This window comes from Falco punctatus, assembly GCF_963210335.1.
Source record: "Falco punctatus genome assembly, chromosome: 8".
NCBI lineage: Eukaryota > Metazoa > Chordata > Aves > Falconiformes > Falconidae > Falco > Falco punctatus.
The window spans coordinates 59,235,444-59,259,019 of NC_137588.1; the positions used below are offsets into that span (position 1 = coordinate 59,235,444).

The 23,576-nt window shown below is 41.0% G+C and overlaps 1 protein-coding gene across 2 annotated transcripts; it reads right to left on the bottom strand.

The window, feature by feature from the left end:
* Positions 1-60: 60 nt before the first annotated feature.
* Positions 61-23,345, bottom strand: MAML1 (mastermind like transcriptional coactivator 1). 2 transcript variants are annotated; one of them, XM_080398421.1, is made up of 5 exons: positions 22,368-23,345; positions 11,346-12,755; positions 8,731-9,000; positions 6,555-6,669; positions 61-4,465 (listed from the first exon to the last, which is right to left on the bottom strand). In XM_080398421.1, the coding sequence occupies exons 1-5, from the start codon at positions 22,734-22,736 to the stop codon at positions 3,474-3,476; spliced, it is 3,156 nt and encodes a 1,051-aa protein (XP_080254547.1). In that variant the 5' UTR covers positions 22,737-23,345; the 3' UTR covers positions 61-3,473. The 2 variants fall into 2 exon arrangements, with proteins under 2 accessions (XP_080254547.1, XP_080254546.1); XM_080398420.1 differs by having other exon boundaries at positions 11,346-12,758.
* Between the last annotated feature and the right edge of the window lie 231 nt (positions 23,346-23,576).

Sequence of the window (23,576 nt, forward strand, 5' to 3'; positions counted from 1 at the left end):
CTCCAGAGCAGCAATGCTGAACTCTTCTCAGCTCACACAAATGTATAAAGTCACACCATGTATGTTTAATACACTAGCAAAATATTTATTTTATAATGATAAAACAGAAGTGAAGGATTTCTTTTTGGTGTGCACCAGTAATTGTAGTAAAAGAATAAGGGGATTAATGGACTCTTTATACATTTCAATGACAAAAATTCATAAAGGTTAGCATCAAATTCAACTGTTCTCCATTTACAAGCATAAAACTTACCATAATACCCCCGAACACATATATAAAGAATTATAGTTTTTAAATCTATAAAAAGTAAAAAATATACAGTCAGAAGATCTAACTCTTATTCAAATCTTTAATATAAAATTGTAAACATTTATTTACACAAAGGAAATGTGTATAACAAAATTTTGAGCACCCTTTTCAATTGAATCGTGGTTTTTGGAAGGCAGTGGATGTTGCACAGTGACACTCTCACCTTTCCTACCTAACCAAAACCGCAGTTTATAAATAAAGCCATGGACGGCTGGCCAGGTACAGTTCAGGGGAGATACATCTTATTGCTCTGAAGCTGCAGCAAATGGAAAGCCCAAGTGCATATAAAACAGCTACACGTTAAAGGGCACAAAGGCAAAGCCCAGCCCTACCCATGCACCTATGTACACCTAAACCGTATTTTCATTTCCATTGAACTGTTTCAACTTTGTTACAGGGATACCATATTTTCAACAGCCTGATTGCATCACGTGGACAAGGACCAAAATCAGAAGCGAGGGCTGTTTCTTCTATCAAGTTAAATGCTGTTTGGATCCTGTTCACATATGAAGACCAATGGGCATCATAAGCCAGTTTGCCTAGAATCACACTTAATTTTACTTCAACAGTACCATGCGAAGGCCCTGTCATCAAATCTAGATACCTTCCTGAACAAACCCTCTGGTCAAGCAGGGCAATATCCACCTCAGCTTCCAGAAACAGTGGAGGAAAGAGTACATCTGCTTTTTCCTGGACACGTATCTGGATTGCCTTTTTGGTAGTAATAATGCAAACAGCAGATGATCTTTTCCTCCAATTAAGAAATCACAACTGGATGGATTGTGTTTTGATTTACTCAGAACAAAGCCCGTGTGCAAAACCTACTGCAAAAAGTAGCAGATTTCACCACAACCTAAACAGGGAAGAAAGAAAAGTTGAATCCTACTACCCTGTTATTCTCTCAAGTGTTTGTACGGGGGAGAAAAAACTAGTGACACTGAAGGATGTCACTTGAAATTATGAGGTCCCAAGCACCCCCAACAGGAAGGGAAGGCACACTGGTGCAAAGTTAACCCTTAAAAATAAAAATACAGCAACACTCCTCCCCCTGCCATAGCTAGTTTATATCTATACTTTTCTAATGACACTTACCTTGGACCAGTTTTTGGTTTAACTTATTAGTAAACCAAACTCACTGGCTCTTTTCTTAGATTGCCAGTACAAGGAAAGTTAGCATTGGTTATTTGCATCTCAACTACTTATTCTAGAAAATATCAGAAGTGTCAACAACCAAAGTCACTAACACCTTCCTCTTCCCATCCAAAGATAAATCTTTATGGTTTTTTTTTCAAAAGCTCTACAAGGGATCAAATCTGCTTCAGTGAAGTTTTATCCACTATTCAATGGTGGGATCCACTGATCAATGCATATCTTTCACCAACAGTTCAACATGATACAGTATCAAATCTGTTCAACAGAGCGTAATTCATCCACACTAGGTAAGTGTGCTGGACAAACAATGTTCCATGCATATTTGGAAAGGGTTAAAGTATTAGTGTTAAAAAGCAGTTTTAAAAAGTGCAAATTGTCTCATAAAGGAGCTGCAGATACAGTAAAATATTTTCCTTCTTTGAAATCAATGTTAACTTTCACTTCCCTTCACCCACTCTGGAAAAAAACCCTCTCTCGCTCATCTCTGCAGTGCAGAAAACTCCTGAAGAAGCCAGTCTGAGTTAAAGGAAATTGCTTTTAAATCACAATGCTGGGTTTCGTTAGAAAGTTTAAAGTTTTCCAAAAAAGTGGATTTAGAAAGGGAAGAGGTATTTGTGCATTTAAAAAAAAAAGCTTTCAACTTTATTTTCATTTTAAAATAAAGGTTAAGGCAAGGTGGTTTGTTGGTGGATAAGGGATTTTTTTTTTTGGTAGACAGTAAAGACTTTGGAACACTGACTGTTCCCATCCTGGTTTTTGTCCTTTCTGGGACTGACCTCAACATATGGATAAGAGGTCTCCTTGGGCTGAGCTGAGGAACCAGCATCTGCTTCAAGGGATATTAAAGAAGTAAATCCACCAGTCTATAGAAAGATTATCGAACTTGTAACCCAATATTTAAAAAAAAAAAAAAAAGTATTTAAAGGGGGAGACTTCCATATTGGAGCAACCCTGATGTAAGTATTCTCCCGGCTGCCTGTGCTATTATTGCTGATAAGGACTTTCCACTTCTCAGCCAAATTCTTGTTTTCTCATTTTTATCCTGAAGTGACAAAGTCTTGTGCTCAGTGTGTCATTGCTAACTTTGGGGAATGAACTGATCTCAAAAGTTAGTTTTACTTTTTACAACAAAGAAAACTAGATGAGCTGTCATGAAGCAAAGCCTTCATTTAAATACAACTACCTTTGGAAATAAGTTATGAAGAAACAGGTGCAAAGTAAATGGCTTTACAATTCATGTTAAACCTACTATAGTTTAAAAGTTCTCCTGTAAGAAATTCCCCCTTTAAACACAGCAAGGTATAAGCCAAGAACTGTGCCTCTCTACAACAGAGTGCAAACTGCAGCTTAGAAGACTACAATCTATTAAGATGACTACTACCTAGACTAACTGGCCAGGTTTTAATACTTTCTTTCATCTATTACCAGCATCTAGAAATATTTACTGTGAAATATCATTTGCTTATTGAGAGTACAGGCACATGCTTCAGCAATGGGGAAAAGAAACAATTCAAAACATTTTGCAAGCGTACTCAGGTGCATACAGCCTCTTCTCAAATAAAGTCAGGTTCCAGCTATGAACAAATAATTATTGCAAGTAACAGCTGCAAGAGACTAAGCCCTAAACACAATTTGTGCAACTATTTGCTTTCTTTCTGCACTATTTTTGTGGAATTCTGTTTTATTTTTAAATAATTAAAAAAAAATTAATTTTAGAACACTGCAAGTGAGATTTCTGAAAGGCTGGCTAGGACACGCACAGTATTTTTTGACCTGTTCAAGTGTGCGACTCCATAGAGACACCAAGATAAAGCACACTACTCCTGCAGACCTGCTTGGTGTGCCATTACCATGTATCAACACCCATTGAGAAGCAGTTCCAGTCCCTTTCCCAACCATTTACCTCTAATGCCTGCAAGTCTCCTCAATGCCACAGGTTTTTTGGTCCAAGTGTTGTTTCTATTTCATGAAATAATTAAAAAAGTAGAATCCCCCACCCCCGGGCCCCATTTTAATGAGTTCCTAACAACTCATCCAAATCATTCATCCACTCCTCTGAAGTCCTGTTTTTCAGCAAAGAGTCTATCAGATCTGTGTCACCAGTTAAGTTCTGAAGTCCATTATTGCCCGACTGGCCACTGTAGGCAAAAGGCAGCTCTTGACTGGTTGTCCTCACAGGGTACCCTTGACTACAGTGCAGATTACCTCTGTTGGGCATTTGCTGATTTGGATTCTGGTTGAAAGCGTTCAGGTCTGGAACAGTCTGGTTCATGCCAGGCAAGACTTGCTGTGAGGGTACCTGCTGCGGCGTCGGTGGGTTTGTCCGCTGCTGTGCGCCTAAAGATGACGACAACATCTGCCCAGAGACTGCAGCATTCATGGAGGTCATCGGTCTGCTGGTGCTTAGGCTTACCTGAGGCATTCCTTGGGCAAACTGTTGGTTGGCCATCTTTAGGTGAGTTTGCTGCATGTGGAAGGAGGAGCTGGCAGTAAATGGTCCTAAGCCACTGTTTGCTTGCGTCTGGTTGTTAATATTAGGGATACCTTGGTGTTGCCAGGATGGATTTTGAGCCCCCATAGCAGCTGGTACTCTTGCCATCTGTGGCTTAGATAAGGTTGGATTCAGTGCACCTTTATTGTGCTGCTGAGAAATACTGGAGTTTGCTAAGGTATTCTGCCCATACCCAGCAGCAACAGCAGCACCCTGGCCCAAGCTGCCTTGTCTCTGCATCGGTGGCTGTCCATTGGCACTTTGAGTTGCATGCTGGGGAACCATCTGTGTCATACCAGACGCCAAGTTGTATAATCCCCCTCGCTGAATGTTTTGCATATTGGCATACTGAGTCACCCCCCGATCCTGCTGACTGGAACCTGACTGGAGTGGAGGAACAGAAGCGTGTCCAGGTCCCATCTGAATCATGTTCTGGGTCTGAGGAAACATCCGTGGACTACTGGAGCTGGACTGTCCTAAATTACTGACCCCAGGCATGGCTGAAGATGACCCTGAAATACAAATAGATATTTTGTACATTAAATACCCTGGTTCAACCAGAGCCAAGCTAGGCTTGTAAACATTATAATCCAGAATGGAGGTGCAGCTGCATTTTTATAGACCAGCCTATGCAACCAACACACAGGCAGCAGTATTTTAATTAAAGTGTCAGTTGTTGCTCCAGTTAGTACCTCCACCTTGATCTCAAACACAGATATGCCAACGTCCTAAAAGATCTGAATACCACTTCTAAGAGTTTGGCATCACTGGTTAAAAAAAAACAATTAGACTTTAAAGGCAGGAATCCAATATTTCTTTGAACAAAGGTACGCACATACTTTGAAGTGCATGCACAATTTGCTAGACTGTTAAAAAATACCACTTACTGCACACACACATTGTCAGTTATTCCATGCATACACTGCATATCTTTTATGGTACAACTGTAGGGTTTCTAGTCCTGTGTTTTCCCAATTTCAGAAATTTCTTCTATTTTGTATAGTTTTCAGAAATTTTTGGTCAAGTATCTTGGATTTCCACAATGAAATATTTGCTATGTTAATATGCAACTCTGATAAACATGCAAGATTATTTGCAGAAATATGTCTTCTCAGCAAAAAGTTTCTTCCTGTAGAAGAGTCCCCTACTTAAAGCAAAAAAAATAGAAAAGCACTTTGAAGTGTAATGCATATAATCCCCTCTACTTCTTACAGTCGACCATGGGAAACCTACCTACACTAGTACTTTCTCTACTTCCAAATCAAAAAGCAAGCTGCAGATTTTTTTTCGTATTTTAAGATAACTGAGGAATATTGGCTCTCCATTATTATTAATTTGATTTTTTAACTCAAATATAATTCAAACTATATTGAATTAATTATCAACAAAGCACACCATTAAAAAAAAATAATGTTGGAGGGGCTGGACGCGTGGGGGAACAGTCTTACTAGACCACCACAGTGAAGAGGTAGCACACATACCAGGAATTAAGATGCAAAAAATAGTTACAATCATCATAACAAGGAAAGAATTGGTTTAATACTACTGATGCTCACTATAGCAAAACATACTCTAACTACTACACTACTGTATTTCTTTAGAAAAGTAGCAGGAGAAAAAAAAAGTTTCAGTGCAATATCTGAAGGAAGCTACTGATCACACTGTTAACACACAATCCTTTTGTATTGGTATCAAGTTTTTTCAGTTAAGTAACAAAACCCAGTCATAGCTCTACTAGACACTGCATAGTCACGAACACTGTCAGAATGAGGGTATCATACTTCTGTTTGCATATTTTCCCTTCAGTATTTATTTCTGTGAGAACATAAGAGACTAAGGATACAATGTGAAGGGAATAAGCACTTTTTTGTACTCTAGGTTTACGAAAAAAGACAAGCGGCTTCTTGATGCCCTGTTAAGTAAGGATTTTTCAGGTAAGGAGATGAGTTTTTACTGTTCTCTAGTTCTTCCATATTCATGAAGCTATTTCAGCTTAACGGTTACAACATCTTTTATTTATCAGCATTAAAACACTAAAGACATACCAAGCTGCTTCACCTACCAAAAAAAACATGTAGGACACTAACATGTAATGAAGAGAAATCAAATTGCATTCCCTTCTAAGGACAGCAGGGATAAGAATATTGGAGAATTTTAAATTCATCCTAGCAGATGAAAGACATAATACATCACTTATTTTTCTTTAATGAGGGCCTGTGATAGATGCAAGCAGTAGTGATGTTAGGCATCAGGAAATAAAGAATCCTAATATATGAAGAAGTTAAGGAGAATTTCCAAGCTGTAAAGGGAAATGGTATTATAAAAAGGCCTTCAGAACAATGAAGGTACTTCAGACTTTTATCCATTTCCAAAGCAATATTAAAGATCACAAGTTTAAGTTGTCCCACATACCTGGGACAGGGGAAGCTGTTAATTTGCAACTGAATCAGAGTACAGGTCTAAAAGTTTTAAGGCGCAGTGAAATGGACAGATGTTGTAATAAATTAATTAAAAGCTATCCAGTCCAGGAAGTTTGAAGACACCTTATTTGCTGCTCCTGATATTTTTTCAGCCATTATTTCAATTGCCATGTTTACTTACCTGTGAACTGTCCAACCTGTTGCTGGTATGGATTCTGTGGTTGATCCTGATATTGAGGAGGTGGTCGAGTCAGATGCCGCTGCAGTTGCTGCTCTTGCTGCTGCCGCTGTTTCTCCTAAGGAAGTTCCAATGCGAGACAATTATAAAGCAAGTCAAGCTTTTTCCAAGGGTGACTATCATGGATAAAACAAACTATCTGCATACTTTTATGCAGAGCTGGTAATCAAATGGGTTTCTGCTACCTTAAAGTCACTTCAGACCTTTGCTCTCAAGGTTCAAACATAGACAATTTATTCTGGTAAGTGACAAGGCCAGGAACTCAGAGACAGCAGGACAACAGAAGTTACTGCAATGCACGTCTGAAGCCTTTAAAAAACTGAAAATCAGGGATATTAGTCCTTTAATCAGACATCCTTAGCAATACTCTGAAGACACTAACAGGTACAAAAAGAGCAAAAGTGAGTGTGTATAAAAAAATTCACACATACTTTTTTGCTCTTTACCCCCAGATCAACTTAGTTTAGATCTCTCTTTAGGAATTAAATAGAAGTACAAGTCATAAATATCAGCAATGTTACACAGAAAAGTAAATACTGAATATGTAGATTTTTTTTAGCCCTTGTTTTCAAAAATGAAAAAATAAACACAAACCCAAATTCTTACATACTACAGGTTTTCCTAGATTATGGAAAACTGCAGAACTAAGTTTATAACAGAAGCTATACAAGTTTTGTAATCATGGTTCAACACCATTTTCTGAACAATGCAGCAATCAATCAAAACAAACCCTACTAATGATTGAAAATAACCTTGCCTCTCCAAAGGAGCAGTCAACCCCTACCACTTTATGATAAAATCATTTGAAAAATAAAACGAGCATATTTTCTATTAAGAAACTTTTGGGGACTATGAAATTTAAAGCCTTGAGGGAAATGTCGAGTGTATGTACATGCATGCACCAATAGTGCGTTCAGAGATCCTGGCAGTGCAAACAGCCAACAGGCTGCTTTTACAATATGAAACATACCAAGCACATTATTTCTGGCTCTTCTTCCACAGGTATCTTCAGCCAGACTGCAATTCTGAGATAACTAAGTTGTGATACAATGCACAACTACCTACTTATCTGAAAAGTTACGCAGCACAGAAGGGGACAGAAATTCCCTTCTAAGAGTACTGGGGTAAAGACACAAGCAGTAAGTCTTTAAAGGAGAGACTAATAGGCAGATACATGTTACTACCATCCTTTTGAAATGTCTACAACTAAGAATTTGTTGAGACATGCAGAGGAATGAAGAGGGCAGGCTGCTTGACAGAAAGGACCTGCTGCTTGTAGGACCAGTCAAACCTGAAAGAGGCTGACCACAGAAGCCAAGAAGAGATGCCATAGTTCTGAGAGAAACCAAAAGCTCCAGAATCCAGCTCAGAAAAAGGAAAAAGAAAACAAAACAAAAAAAGAAAAAAACAAAAAAATTAAGAATACCAAATGTAAAGACAGCTTTAGAGTTGCAGGGTTTAAAGGTTATGAAGGTTCACACAAGGAGCCTGTTTCCCTGCAAGAGGCTAAAGCAGCTTTCTGCAGTCTGATGGATAGCAGTTAAATTCTTTTGGCAAGATAAGATGCAAGTGAGATGCAGATTTTTCCCCAAATAACAAAGTGAAAGATGTTTTAAGATTCGAAACATGAACTGGTGTGGATATCACAAGGAAGAAAGGCAGAAGGCACAATGAGCTTAGAGAGTCCCTTTCTCATTGCTTCCAGATTTTTAAAGCTGTAACAGAACACATCAATGGTAACCCAACTTTATCTTTTATTTTTGCTCTGATTCCATTTGCCTTTCTTCTTCCACAAAGAATTACGCCATTGTGGGTATGATACATTCTCCCCATGTAGGTATTGTCTTGTATTTTCACACTACTCAATTCTACCTATTCTTTTCATTCACCACAATGCCTTGTAACAACAGGAAAAATAAGTCTCAGCAATCAAGTGCCACATGTTTGGGTTGCTTTTATAGAAACACAAAACCACTATTATACTTATGATACCAAAGTGCCTTGTAGTTTACATTCCCATTCCCTATTTTGTAATGTGATAACTGTTCGATAAAATCTCAAATGCTGTTTCATCCACCAAAGCAAATCAGTGCAAAGAAAAAGACTGCTGGCCCCTCACCTGCTCAGCCAGAAGATGTTGCTGTCTCTGTTCCATTAGGAATTGCTGCTTCTGTTGCTCCATAAGCAAGTGCTTTTGTTGCTGCTCTCTCTGCTTCTGCTGGTCCATCAGCATTTGGTGTTGCTTCATCACTGCTGCTTGCTGCTGATTGCTGAGATAAGGTGAGTTGCTGTGGTTACCTGCCATGGAGACGTTTGGAGCCTGGGCACCCACGCCAGGGCCCGGAACAGAAACAGGAACACGAGGAACATTAGGAGAAGGGTTTTGATCCTGCAGAATATACAAAAAGTGACATGAGTTACAGGAAGAGGCTAGCCCTCCAGAATTGAGAAATGTTGTCATTACATCAAAAGCACTTTGATGGTGATGACCACGATTTGTATTATTTTTATCATTTTACAGGATAAGGAAGAGAGACTTTATAAACAAAGTCTACAGAGGGAGGTGGAATCACTAACACAACTCAGAAAAACAGAAATCGGCAATTGTTCCTTATTCATGCGTTTACACTATTTAATAAAAATTAGATCAGTTCCTTTTATTTTGCCATCATTATGCAACAGTTTCTTTACCTGTGAAGCTTCTAACAGAAAAGGTAAAGTGTGATACAGTTTCCAGTTCAGCTAATTAAAGACAGACAAAACCCCATCTGTAAAGTGCCAGACACAGAAGTGACAGTTCAGAGTTAAGGTCAGAAGCTCCACACCGTTCAGGAATAGAGGCTTTAACTTCAGTCTCCAAGTGCTTCCCAAAGTCCAGCTCAAACAGGTGAGTATAGTTCTGTGTGCTTCTGCTCAGCCAGAGGAGCAGCACCAGTTACAAACGGCACTTCAAACACACCAGCTTCAGCTTACTTTGGTAGCAGCTTTTCAAACACTACACCTTACATTTTCATTATACAAAACATTTATTTAAATCCTGCTTCTTCTGTCAACATTTAATTCAGCAAGTGTTCACGCCACACCTCCTAAAGTTGCTTTTTACAGTATCAGAGTATTTACTATTTGCAGGTGAAGGGGAAGAAGGCTATGACTGATCAAAATGGGTCTTCTCATTCTTACAGCAATCCAACCATTTCCATATTCCACAGAGGAAAGTCCTACTACAGATTAGCCTTTTGTTACTTATTTTTCATAAGCCTGCTTTTTTTTTTTTATATCAGAACCTGTGATAAGCAAAACTAACATGGAAAGATCATCATTCCAGATGTGATAGGGTCCTCTTTGCACAGACAAATCTATTTGAAATTTGACAATTTGTATAATTTTTAAGCACAGCTCAGTCTCATTTCTAATTACACAAACAAATACTACTTTCAAGTTTCAAATTCAGCTAATGTGTTCTGCTGCTGGTTCTCATTCTCTGCCGTTCCATAAGAAATCATGAGCCAAATATAGGTAATGCTGTGCTAAGTGGTTCTACATGCAAGCTTTTAAGAAATTCTCCACAAGTGTCATCATTATTTCTGTTAATTTAGTGCAAGTGTGACAGTGCAGATGCAAGGTCACCCTCTTGTTTTTCAGTGAGGGGGAGATGTGACATACACAATCATCTCTATCCTTTCTCCTTCTTCCTTCAAAATGTTGTTAGTTTCTTTAAAAACTGGCAGAAGTAACAGATTAAAATTTTTTTGTGCCTTACGAAGCGCACATTCATCTCAGATTTTTATTTGGACATCAGTGTGGTCTTTATGACGGACTGATCAGAGCTTTTTTTGTTTTGTTGAGAGAACATACAACTAGAGTTGGATCTCCAGCAACTTTTGCTACAAGGGCTTTAATCCTTATACAAAGACCTTTTTTTTTTACAACAAGCCCTCTAATATGTGCATCACGGGCACATGTTATAGAATCCCAACAAGTCTATACCTCCATCCAGTACATACATTTTCACCTGCAGCATACCTGTAGTATCAGTTATATATAAGGCAAAGCAGCACCATCTGGAATTTTCCTTTACAGGAAACCCTAAGGCATATTGCTTCAAGCAGACAAATACTACTATTATTCATTCTTAAAGATATATTTCTCTCCAATCTCATGCTTCCCCAATCCCCAGAGGCTTAACCAATAACAAATTCTTAGATCTGAAAAGGCCCAAGGAACACTCAAGACATCAGGAATGCAGCCCCTACTCCCATCTCTCTTCAAAAAAGCAGCAACCAAAGGCACGTCTTTTTATAGTAAGCCAATTCTGACACAAGCAGGGACTAAAAACAAGGTAAAGAAATCAAAGCTTCTTTGAGAACACTGTTTAACACTACAGTTTTATATGAGTTATTTTAGGCAAAAGTTTACAAAGCATCTATTTATCTTTGTAAGCAGAAGCTTCTATGAAGTGTGACATAATCTAGTGCCCACAAAGTATATTAAGCTGGAAAACACACATTACCACATGACCTAGAACCAAGTATTGAAAACTGCCCCCAGTGGAAAACAGAGTTCTTGATTCCTGTCTCAGCTTATTGCATAAGAGCATTTTCTTCTTTAAAATCATGTGGCAACTACTTTTAAACAATACCAAGTAAATTGTACTCCAGGCTTACCTATCCAGCACCTTCCTGCAAAACCTTGAATCTGCTGCTAAACAAAAGTAACAAAAAACAGAACATTCACCTGACTGTGCGGTAGCCGGTAGGCGATGTTTCCAGACTTGGGTTTCAACAGGATCATCCCATTTTGGTCATCACTCACATGAGACAGCGGTGGCTGCTGGCGCTGTTGTATGTATGCCAACATGGGAGTCTTGTTTTGACCAGGTACTGTAACCCCCTGTTCACATTCTGCTTTGTAATGTGAAAGAGGTTTGGTGTTCCCATAGTCTAGCATAGAGCCTTGACTATTCACAGGGTTCTGGTTCAAACTGTTTTGCTGATGACCCAAAATGTTCACATGGTAATTGCCTCCAGCTCTCGGTGAGCTTTTATTTCCCATGTTAGGCATCATGAGTTTCTGATTGTTGAAGTCTGGCTGGTAAACTGATGGGCTGGTGGGATTTTCCATGGTATATGGGCCAGCCAGTGGACTATGAGAAGGCCCAGACTGTTGCCACGTAGACATCTGATTTGTTTGGTGGACTTGTGAAGCTTGTTGCTGGTTCTGCAACATCTGGTCTCTCTTCTGCTTCGCAGCAATCTGCTGAAGTTGATGAGCAGAAGACATTTCTTTGGCACTTCCTGCACCCTTCCCAGGTAACAACACACTGGGGAGAGGCCTCTGGACGTTCTGAGAGTGGTTTGATGCCTGCATCATGGGCTGATTAGGATTTTCAGTCATTGACTGACTGGAAGGCTGAAACATAGCCTGAGAACTACCAACTGCTGGAGAAGCAGCACTTACAGGTACAGAAGCAGCACCAATAAATGCCGGACCTGAAGAAGTAGATCTAACCTGGGGAGATCCCATCTGTTCTTGTTCAAAGGGTGCTGGGGAAAACTCAGTCTTTATGTTAATATCTTGTGGCAATGGAGTCTGTGCAGCTGAATTTGAAGAATCTACATCTTTTTTCTCTTCAAAGTCTTCGTTAAAGAGATCCTTCATGTCTTCATCAGGCACTGATCTATTAAGCTCCTCAATAAGTTCTTTCCATTCTTGCTCATTAAGATTAAGATCAGGCATCAAGTTATTCTGAGATATAGATCCCCCTGCTCCAGCAATCATACACGGAAGATCATCTACGGGCTCCTGCTTCAGTTCTTTGTTCAAACTCAGAGGAAATGAGTCATCAGCATCACCACCTCCATTCATGTGCAGGCTGGAATCTGGAAGACACTTCTTGCTGATGCCATCTAACCCCATTGAATGTTTTCCATTAAGTTGTAAAGTATCTCCACTGCCAGATTTCTTGTCAAGATGATGGAGCGGAGACACAGGGGGCATTCCATTGGACGAACCACTCACTCCACCAAGACCATCATCACGACGTAGTTTCTTGGACACAGAAAACACATCACCATAGCCATTCTGCTGGTCTCCGTTCTGAGGGGAAGCAGCACTATCAAGCTTTCTTTTCACAGTCTCATGGAGCTGCTGAAAGAAAAGGAAGGTTTTAGTTATTTAGTTTTACTTTTCATAGATCAGGAATTTTACTTCTTACCAAAACATTGTCTAGCTCTGCATAAAACATTTTAGGAAAAAAAGGTTCAATCTTTGCTCTGATAATATTTGTTTTACAAGTCAACACATGAGATTACCATCTCTTTGGGTAAACTTCCAAAATTACGTACTATCAGAGCCCCCTCCTTCAAACAAAACCAAAACCTGCCATATACTTTCACAACAACAAGAAGTTGAGAAATAGCTGGGAACTGGAATATATTATGATGTTTCCTACTCAAAATAAAAAAAAAATATTCAAAGAATGTTATGATTCAAATTTTAGATGAGAACAAAGCCCTGTATTTTTTTTGGCCCGTGTAACATGGCATAGTTGTTCTATAAGATTGCTTTAGAAAGCAGTCTCACATTTAAATATTTAAAGAAAACGAGAACCACTTCCCTTGTGATTATAGTTTTTAGAGAAGAACTATATATACATGTAAATTTTGTGCACAATTATCTCTTTGGTTTTTCGCTAAGTTTTTCCACTAAGCGACCCCTGTTTCACACTTATGTAAAATGCAATTCAGAGTTCAGTCAATTCCATCACAGCAGAGTAAGTTTGTTCCTTTTCTCCTTTCTCCTGGAGCACTTGCCAGCTGCTCCTCTTTGCACTATGATCACCAGAGCCCCAACCAGCTCAACAGTTGGCTTCTCATAGCTAGTGAATGCACATATTATTTTACTTGTAGTGCCACCTAGAAGCAACCAGAGGGTACAGCAACGGTTTTAAAACCAGAGCTTGAGAGCCTTTGTTCAACTTCTCTTTCCTGGCAGCATTCTTTCAAATACAAAAGTTCTTTCCATTGACCTCAAAAACATCTGAAAACAGAATTCATGCACACATCAAAGATGACTATAAGCTTTTCCTTCCCTCAGGTGCATTCTGTAAAAGAAGTTGTGCTTTGCTTGTGCTGGAAAGCTACACCAATGCAGACAAACCTGTAGGGCAGAGACACTGTTTGAACAGAGTAGTCTGCTTGAAGAGGGAAAGCTCCCATCAGCTCCCCTGACCTGTACGAGATGATGCCTTTGTACATCTCAGCAGGACACACGAGGAGAATCCCCACAAAAAGCCACCCCTCAGAAGTGTGGTTCACTGAATGACAGTCCTTTCAGATGGCAGAAAAGCAGCCATCTAAACAAACTTCAAGACAAGTATGCTTATTTTAATATTACTTCCAGTCTCCACAACAGAGTCCACTAACCCTTGGGGAAAACTGTCTCATCAAAGAACAAACAGGGGAAACCTCAAGATCTCAGCACTTGAGCAAGAGGTTGTATGTAGAGCCAGCATAAATTATGAGAAGAATTTTGCAGCACTTGCCTGGGCAACAGCATTCTTTGATTTAAGGACAGAAGGACCGGTTCACAGTTAATTGGTGTAATTTTTTTTTAACAGTCTACAGTTAGCTGATCTTCAGAAAAAAACCAACCACACACACTACTTGTTTAACACTTGCGTAGGTAGCAGCAAAATCCTTTTATCTGAGGGACAGACTACAGCTTCCCAGGAGACTGTGACCTTCTACGTGGTTCATGGAAGTTGCAGCAGAGTAGCGACATCAACAGAAGCCCTCATAGGATGAGGTGAGGTATACATTTGGAGAGGAGGCTGTAGGTCTAAGCTTGGAGTAGCAGATCTAGACTGAATATTTCAAATACTGGCTTGAAAGAATAATGGATATCTACTTCTTTGTAAAAAGGCAAAACAACAGAAAGCAAGGAAGCCTCAACTCAATCACAACATTTGTCTTTCAGCAAGTTTCTCATTGTTTACTTAATACTCCAACTGGGAAAACCAAAGCTCAAGGTGGATGACTAACTTGCCCAAGGTCATATGATGAGTCAATCACTCAAAGTTTAGGAATGGATCCTCCTTAATTCTAAATCATTAGGGAAAAACACACTCCCTGAAAACTGACATACAAGTAACAACTTAGTTTTGTACACTGAACATATTTTTCTCATAGTTGAAGCAAATTTCTATATTAAAACAGAATATATGCCCACTGGGGTCACTGCCATAATTATAATTCATATAGACAACTCAAGACAGCTAGGATTTTGGTAGCATTAGAGCTATAACTGCACACAGCCTTTTCCAGGCTGCAAACCCCACCTGGGTTGCTAGACAAATATCCTAGAAGTCAATCTGTCCCAAGGTCTTTGCTACTGTACTACACTGTTTGCAATATATGTAGCTAACCAGTCTAAGATTAAATCATCCATGCCTATAAACTACAGTTATGCTAGTCCAGAAATAGATACAGAGCCCTAATATCCATCACAGGCTCTTTCTGTCAGAAAGAATACATAGGAGCTTTCATATCTATATGGGTTTTAACAGCCATAATGCTCAGATATCTGATTCTTGGTGACATCTTGACTTCAGTTGCTCTAGACAAAATCCTTCTTTCATCTAGAACTATATTCCTTTGTCCAGAAAAAGGAGACTGGATGAAAAATAACTTTAATGACTTCACTAATGAAGTAAAATTTGGGAGTGACTGCTTCCAGCCTTGCTTCAGCTCAGCTAAACCTAAAATTATTTGAAAGATATCCTACCTGTACATGACAGCCAATAGACACGTAGATAGGAAGAAAATCTGCTTATCTTCTATTGTATCAGAAAAGATTGAGCTCAGTTCATGACCAGGACACTTAACTTCTGAGTTTTAGAAGCTATTTACCAACTGCACTTGCATCCTAGCTCAGTTTTAACATTAAAAAGTCAAAAGCGTACTTGGATATTATGGCAGTATGTCTATACTGATATTTACGCTACTATAGTTAGTACCTACAATACAGCCAGCTAACCGGCTTAAAATTAACCTAGTAACAGTGTTCCATTTTCTACCTCCTTTCCTCTCTAAACAAGACAATGCTATAGAAATTTGTGGAAGACAGAAGTTACAGGTTCTTTCTCCTCTGCCATTAGAAATATATCCTGATACCTTCTATTTACTTGTGTTTAATTTTGAGTAACAGAACCTGAAATTCTCACACCAAATACATTCATGTAAGTACTCTGCAAATAATGCAACTTTCTCTTGTGAAATTCCTTTCTTATATGCATTTCTTACATACTATCTCAGTTCTTGGTTTCCTAACGGAGAAAGAAATATTAGATTCAGTTCTCCCCCAACTTGTCTATGTCTATCCAAGTAATTATTGGGGGGGCGGGGGGGGGCAGGGGGGAGGGCGCAGGGGATAACACAAAGCATGTGAGATACAAGTCAGACTGCAAGCTATCTACATATCAAGCTGTTCCAACAAAGTTCTCAGGGCAAGAAAAACCTGTTCTCCTCTGCCAAAACTAAAAAAAATCTCCACCACTAAACATGACAAAGTAAAGCATAACTCACTACTCACCAAGAAAATCCCTTTAGCTTTAATTTTATTGTCCGCTATCATTCTGTAAGGCACAGTGGCCCTCTGGTATGCCGACTATGGTTTCCTCAGCAGAATCAATCAATTTTATTTATAACACAAGACAATCCTTTCCACTGTCACAAGATAGGATACAGAAATGTATTCCCACATTTTCTCAGCCTACTCAGCTTCCTAACAAAAGACGAACCTCCAAGACCTCTGCTATTTAGGCCTAAAAGTATTAAACCTCCAAAAGCATTTAGCTAAAGTATTTAAAACAATACAGGAACAGTGCAAAGAAAGGGACGTAAGCAGGCCTCAGTCCTTCAGCCCAAGACGGGACATACCATTTCTCAAAGAGACACTCCTCCACATCTATCATCAGAGCTGCATTTTATTCACATGAGCAAAACAGACAGTCCTCAACACAATAATAAATACACTTACTTAGCAGGAGCACACATGCAAGCCAGGCCATAACTGTGGATTCCTCATGTGAGGAACAAAAACTGATAAAACCCAGGTGTCATCCATCACAACAAAAGAGTCTGTCCAACACAAGCAGCCTCTGACCATGTAGTTCACAGGACATACACACTACACTTGACTACGACCGGACCACAATGGCAGAGGTGGATGCATGCCGAGCCAAATAACGAGGCTTCCATCAGAAAACAGGCAGCACACAAACAATTTTAATAAATTATATTCAATCTCTGTCTTAAACCCACCAGTTACACCACAATGATGCTCAGCCATATTGTGGTCTTATTGCAGGGGTGAGTTGGCAGACTTCATAAAAGCTGTCCACTAACTACCACGGAAGCCCAACAAAAAGGAATTTGAAAAGCCTTAAAGCTTTATATACAGCTTTGCTGTTAGCACTGACAGAGTTCACAACTTCAGAGCCCAGTGCAGTGCTCTCTTACTGCCTCGGTGGGAGAGAGGCACGAGTCACTGGTCAAAATAGTGGAACAAAGTCGTTCTGGTTTTTTTGTTGCTCTTTTATGTTGTGTTTTTGGGGCCTGGTTTGTTGGGATTTTGGTTTTTTTTAAGAGAAAAAGATTATTCCAGAAAGCAAAACATCAGTGTGAAACACTCAATACCTGAAACTAGTTTTAGATAATAATCTGAAACCAATGACATTTCAGTGCATTTGAACTTAACAAGCACAAAAGTTTAGTTCATATTGTCTGCTTGAAAGCAAGAAATCATTCACAATGTAGAAATTTTAAACTGAGGACAGCCAACTAAACTACTTTTGTCAAAATCCAGTAATCTCTTATACTTATGAGTCTTGTAACTGGAGACATTAATTATACATACATTAAAAAACAGAAACCGTATGCAAGTTGCATTTTTTTCTGAAAAAATACCTAGTGAATATGGTAGAAATTAAACTTAAAAAAAATCTGGTTCTTAAACTGTGCCTTTTAGTCTCCATATAATGTTCTTGTTTAGTCTTTTAAAGCATCTGTTACAGAGATTAAAATATTCTTACAGGATTCAACAGAGCTTTACATTTTTTTATTTTATTTGGAGTAAGTTTATCATTTCAGTCTCAGAATTGTGTCTTAAGTTATGAAACATAATAAAAATCTAGTTCCAACATGCCTCCTAGCTAGATACCAGCATTCTCACCTAGAACGGAAAACCAAAACAGAATATATCTGTTTTTCTGCCATGGAAGTGGTAATATTGCAGCACATATAAGCTCCCATGAACCAGAGCATACAGTAAGTACAGATTCTCCTCTCCTGCCTTGCCAAGGACAGAAGCAACAAAGATGAAGACCTTTTAAGCTGGAACAACAATGCAAGTATCAGAAATTGTAGCACATGATTTTTTGACAGAAAACCTAACATTTTGACTACACAACATAGTAAGAACTCCCCATTACTATGCATCTACCCACAGCTTCCAAAGTTGCACTCCCCTGCAAGGAAAGCATTTTATTACCCAATGTGTTCCTGCATTCCACTGCGTTGTCAGAACCAAACTGCTGGACTAATTTTAATTTTGACTTTTACTTTCATTCCAGAAGACTTTTGTATTTGGGTGGCTGCCTGCTGGAGTGAAGAAGGGCTGTGGATATGCATGTCTATAAATATCCTAAGCCTGCATTAGTCACAGGGGGCAGCTTCGGCTACAGAAATTGTTCTGCTGAATCAAAAAAAAACCTTCTGTGCCTTCAGCTGCAACGCCGGATCCTCCACCTCACTTGAACTTAAACAGCAGCAGCAGATCAGTCACTCCCAGATCCTTACAATTTAGGAAGCATCACAGCATATCTAACTAATCTAGTAAGGGAAATGTTTCAAACATACAACAATACATCACATAGAATTAAAAGGAGACAAAGAAAAACCTGTTGGAGTTGTTGAGCAACAAACTATCAGACTTGTCAGCAAAAACAATGGTGGCAAGACTACAGTGCACATACTGGTTATGTATAAATAATGTGGAAATAATTTGCTATTTTTGTGGTAAAACATAATTTCACAATTTAACACCCTTATACCACAGCTTACACTTTAAAAATTAGGTCTTCTGAATTGTTAAGTGTACCAGCCAGAGCTTCATTAGTGGAATGCTATTAATGCTTGTCAGTACAATCCAGGCAATCTATTACCTTTACGTTTTCTTTAGGTCTTTTCAACCAATAAACATTACGTTGCCCTCCTTACACTTAAATTTCTTTTTAAACTTTTTCCTTGGTGCTTTTCTTTAAATCAGAATTTTCCTATTATTAATGTAAAAACTTCTATCACTACCAAATAAATGCTGGTCTGTTTTTCAGCTTTAATACAAAGCATTACCAAGACAGGCCACTGACTAGACCTTCTCTGCCCATTCCAGAAATGTTGTTTGTGGTTTTGAGGCAGTCCTAGACAAAGCAAGCCATCTACACAACAACTGGTCTGGGGAGGGGGTTAATGACATTCAACCAACCAGTAAGAAACAGGGAGCAGGTCTCCTTCCAAGAAACCACATCATAAAACAAGGAGTGGAGATGAAAATCCAGATCTTGCCATTCTCCTCATTCACATGTCAATGAAACGCTTTCTGTTCAGCTCAGTGATACACTACATTATGGTCTGTCAGAGAAATACAAGGGAGCCAACATTTCTACTGCAAAGAATTTAAACAGCATTATCAAAACGAACTTTCTCAAAACAAAACCTGTCAAAGAGGAAAAAATGTTCTAGTGACCAAGTCTTGTATCTTCCCAACTTCCCTGTTTCTCAAAAATCGAAGATTAACACAACAGACAATACATTATCCAAACATAAAGCATCTTCCAGTTCGAATGTAGTCTTAATAATGTCATCTTAAACAACAGAAATGCGAAGTAAATGTCAACACTTGAATCTCCCATTAGATTACGGTCTCAAAATTTAAAAAGAAAGCAAGCTAATGTTTTTCATCTTTTTCCTGAAATGAAGGACAGGCCTACATGGTGCACAAATCATCCAAGGTATTTCTGTACCAATACCGTATTCTTTTGGTTTCTGTGGCTCAAATTTTAAAGCTGCTTAGCAAGAAAACAAAGGAAGAAGGTACCCTTTACTTCTGCTTGTAAGCAAGACCCACCCAACTTCAGGATCTACTTCAGGATCTAACATAGAAAAAAGACTAACAGAAGAGAAAATCTGATTTTGGCCACGTGAAAAGTCATACAAGACATTAAGGAGGAAGCAGCGGTGCTATCCTGTTCCCTGTAATTCTGAATTTGCAGAAGATGCTCTTAAGTATAGCATCTGGGAGTGCTCACATTGTCCACTGTCCACACTTGTGGCAGTGTAGATTCACATCCTTCTACTACAAGCCCTTGAATGCTAAATCATAAACCTTTTACCTTTACATGAGTTGTTTTCTCTTTCAAAGATACATTTCAAAATAAATGCTTCATTAACTTTCAACACAAACTACCAGTTTCCAAGAGAAGATTCACATGTAGGTTCATGGAAACCTCTGGATCGTAACAGCAGTGGTAGCTGATACAATGCATGTTTCTCTGATCTAACAGCATTCTTTTGAAAGGAATGTGTCCAGGATATTTTAAAACAAGGTAATTTTGGTGTTCATCCAAACATTATTGAATATTGTAAACCAAACCCACATCCTTCCCATACAAGGCACATGCCTGCTCTTGATAACAGCTACACGATTGCTAGAGGTAAAATACCAGCCTAGAGAGGTACCTTTTACACCAAAGAAATTCAGATTTTAGCAGCAGAGGTTTGTTGTTGTTTTTCAAAACTTGAATTACTAAGCAAACCAACTTTATACCCTAGTAACGAGGTGATGAATCAGCAGCTGCAATTAAGCTTACAGTCATGTATCCTAGGAAGGAAACAGCAGGCCAGCACGAGGAGGAGTCATTCATACACTTAAAACCCTCTTCTGTTGTGTAAATTGGCCACTGGCAGCAGCTTCCTGTACAAGAAGGGCTTCCCCAGATGTGCAGTGTATTTCAGAACCTCACTGCTGTTGAGAGTCGTCATTATAATGGATGCTAATTAGGTCAAATCCACATCCAAAGCAATTTAAAAGAAACACCACCAATGAATTAAAGACATCTTTCTTTTAGAAGATCAATATGAAGGCCTGTGGTGGCAGTTTAAACAACAGGATTTGACATGCTAAAGAGCTCTGTGTGTAACAAAAATACGCATTATTAATGGATAGAGCCCTATACGCAAAAGACCTTAGAGCACAGACAGGAAATAAGTAGAAATCCCACCAAGTCTTTGGATAACAAAATACAAGTTGATTCAGAACAAAAATGACTCCAAGTTTACATTCAAGATCAGTCTACTGAACAACAGCTACCTGGAAAGCTTTACAGAATCACTGTCAGGAATGCACAAGGTTTCCTCTCTTCCTCAAGTACCCTTTTTTAACAACCATCTGAAGTGCTCTAACTGTGTCACTACTGTCTTACTCTTCTGAAAAGTCTGCAAGCCCTAGATTCTTATATGTGTATTAGCAAGAACAGAAACAATTCAGCTGAATAACATTTTCAGTTCATCTCGTAAATACTACAAACTGCACACATACTGCCTAGTGCTAGTTACATCGAGAGATGACACTGATGCACCCCCTATTTCAATGTTTTACTTCATGTTCAGTTACACCCCTCCGCACAATAAGCTCTAACTTTATTCTATTTTAAAAACTGTAACTAAATGAAGTCCAAGAAGAGAATCACATCTTCCTTCCCTTCTGATCTGGTCAAACACACAGACCACCTTAAAAATATGATTTAATCTACACACTAACCTAGAAGTGTCTCAGGTTAATCCAGGATCCCCTTTTAAAGACAGTACAGTACTGTATCATTTTCATGCAGGCCACCATTTAGAAAGACCTGGTTTTAAGGAAGAAAGGTATTAAGACAGGCAGCCTTTAAGAGGTTATCCTACTAACCTACATTACTGACACATTAGTACACAGCAGTGTTATTTAAAGGGCCCAGAATAAGTTAAGCAATAGCTATCTTGATATACAAACAGGACTGTATGAATATACCCTAACAACCAGAAATGCTAGAGAAGCCAGAGAAACATTAAGATTTTGAGCTAAGCCAGTTTTTAATGGGTGGAGTGGGATTCCCATAGTGTTCACACCCACTGGAGTGAGTGGCAAATAAGCAGCTGCCTTTCCACTGAAATTCTTTCCAATACGTACCAGAATTAATGGACACTTAATGTGTCTTAAAAATTCCCCCTCAGTAATAATTATATCGTTATCAAGTAACACCACTAAGCCCCTACAGCCTAAATTAAAGACATAAGCAAGCAAACAAAAAATCCAAAGCCACCACAGCATTAGCTTCTGACAGTTTCTGCAGGGACATTTTAGATGAATTAGCCAAAAACACAATTCACGGAGCGCTGCTCTAAATGACTGTAACCATCACAGGCCGCAGTTTTTATGTACTTTTCCAGCGCGCAAAGGCGACGGGAGAAAATAAAACAGTCCTTATCAGCTGCGAATTTGTAACTGAGCAGGCAAGAGCGCTCCGCAAATCGACGCCAACCCCGGCCCCCCTCCCCGCCCCAAGCCCTCCCTCCACCCGGTGCCAGCTCCGGAGAGGTCACGGTGCCAGCCGGGCACAACCGCGCCGGCCGCCGGCTCCCCCCGGGCCCCGCCGCTTACCGCGATCAGCGTGCTGCTGCGGCCGTGCTGCTCGCCGCTCGCCGCCTCGGCGTCCAGGCCGTTGGCTCCGGTCCTGTCGGCGCTCCCCGCGACGGCGGCGGCCGGCGGAGGGGGCGCGGGCGGCGGCGGCGCCGGGGGCGGCTGCCGGTGCTTGCTGGCCCGCTTGGCCTTGGCCTGCAGGCAGCGCTGGTGCAGAGCGAAGGTTTGCTGGCGCTCCAGCTCCAGGCGCTCCGGGGACACGGCCTGGTAGCGGGACTCGCAGGCGCTGTGGTGCCGCCGGCAGAGCTCGATGCGCCGGCGGAGCCGTTCCATCACCGCGCTGTGCCGCGGCACCACGAACTCCGCCATGGGGCAGGGGGGCAGCACCATGGACCGGAGAACGAGGGGGGCGGCCGCCGACCGTTCACCGGCTCCTCACGCCGGCCCCCGCCATGGCGGGGGCTCCCCCCCTCGGGCCTTCCCCGGCCTCCGCCGCTTCTCCCCCGCCCGCGGGCCTTACCTGGGCTCCCCGCCGAGCTCTCCCCCTCCCCGGTTCCTCCCCCCGGCCCGGCCCGGCGCCCGCTCCGCTCCCCCCGCCCCACTTCCTCCTTCTCCCCCGAGGCCGGTGCCGCTTCGCTCTCCCCCCTCCCTCAGCCCTGCCCGGCGGCCGTTGCCCACCACCCCCGGGGCCCGGCAGGAGCCCGCTCCGCTCCCCCCCGGCGCGGTGCGGCCTGGCGGCCGCCGCTCTCAAGCGCGGGCCGGCCCGAACCCCCGACTCCCCATTGTTATCCGCGCCGCCGCCATCTTGAAATTGTTTTTCCCCTCAAGAGCCGAGTTGAGACTAAGTGGGCGGAGCTTCCTGGGTGGTGGTCTACGTCACGTCGCGTATAGCGTCACGAGCCCTGAGGGACATCTCTCCGAGCCAATAGAAAGGCGCGAAACCGCAAAGGCAGCAGCTGAGGCGTGGGCGGGGAGGGCGGCTCTCCGGCGGCAGCCTTCGGTGCGTTTAAAAGGCACGGGCAGAGGGGGCGGGGCAGCGGCGCAGCCATTCAGGCGCGCCGGAAGGCGGAGCCAAGGGTGATTGACAGGGAGGGCTGAGCAGCGGCAGCCCGGGCCGGGCTCACCTCAGCGGCCGGCAGGGTCCCGGGCAGCGCCAGGGGCAGCTGTCGGGTCCGAGGGCGACCTTACCGGGCGGCGGCGGGCGGGGACGGCCTGTATCGAAGGGGGAAG

Coding starts and splice junctions, on each gene's coding strand:
- MAML1 (XM_080398420.1), bottom strand. CDS start 22,736: ATGGTGCTGCCCCCCTGCCCCATGGCGGAGTTCGTGGTGCCGCGGCAC. Junction 12,759..22,367: donor GCAGCAGCACGCTGATCGCG/GTAAGCGGCGGG, acceptor CTTTTCTTTCAG/CAGCTCCATGAGACTGTGAA. Junction 6,670..8,730: donor AACATCTTCTGGCTGAGCAG/GTGAGGGGCCAG, acceptor GAACTTCCTTAG/GAGAAACAGCGGCAGCAGCA.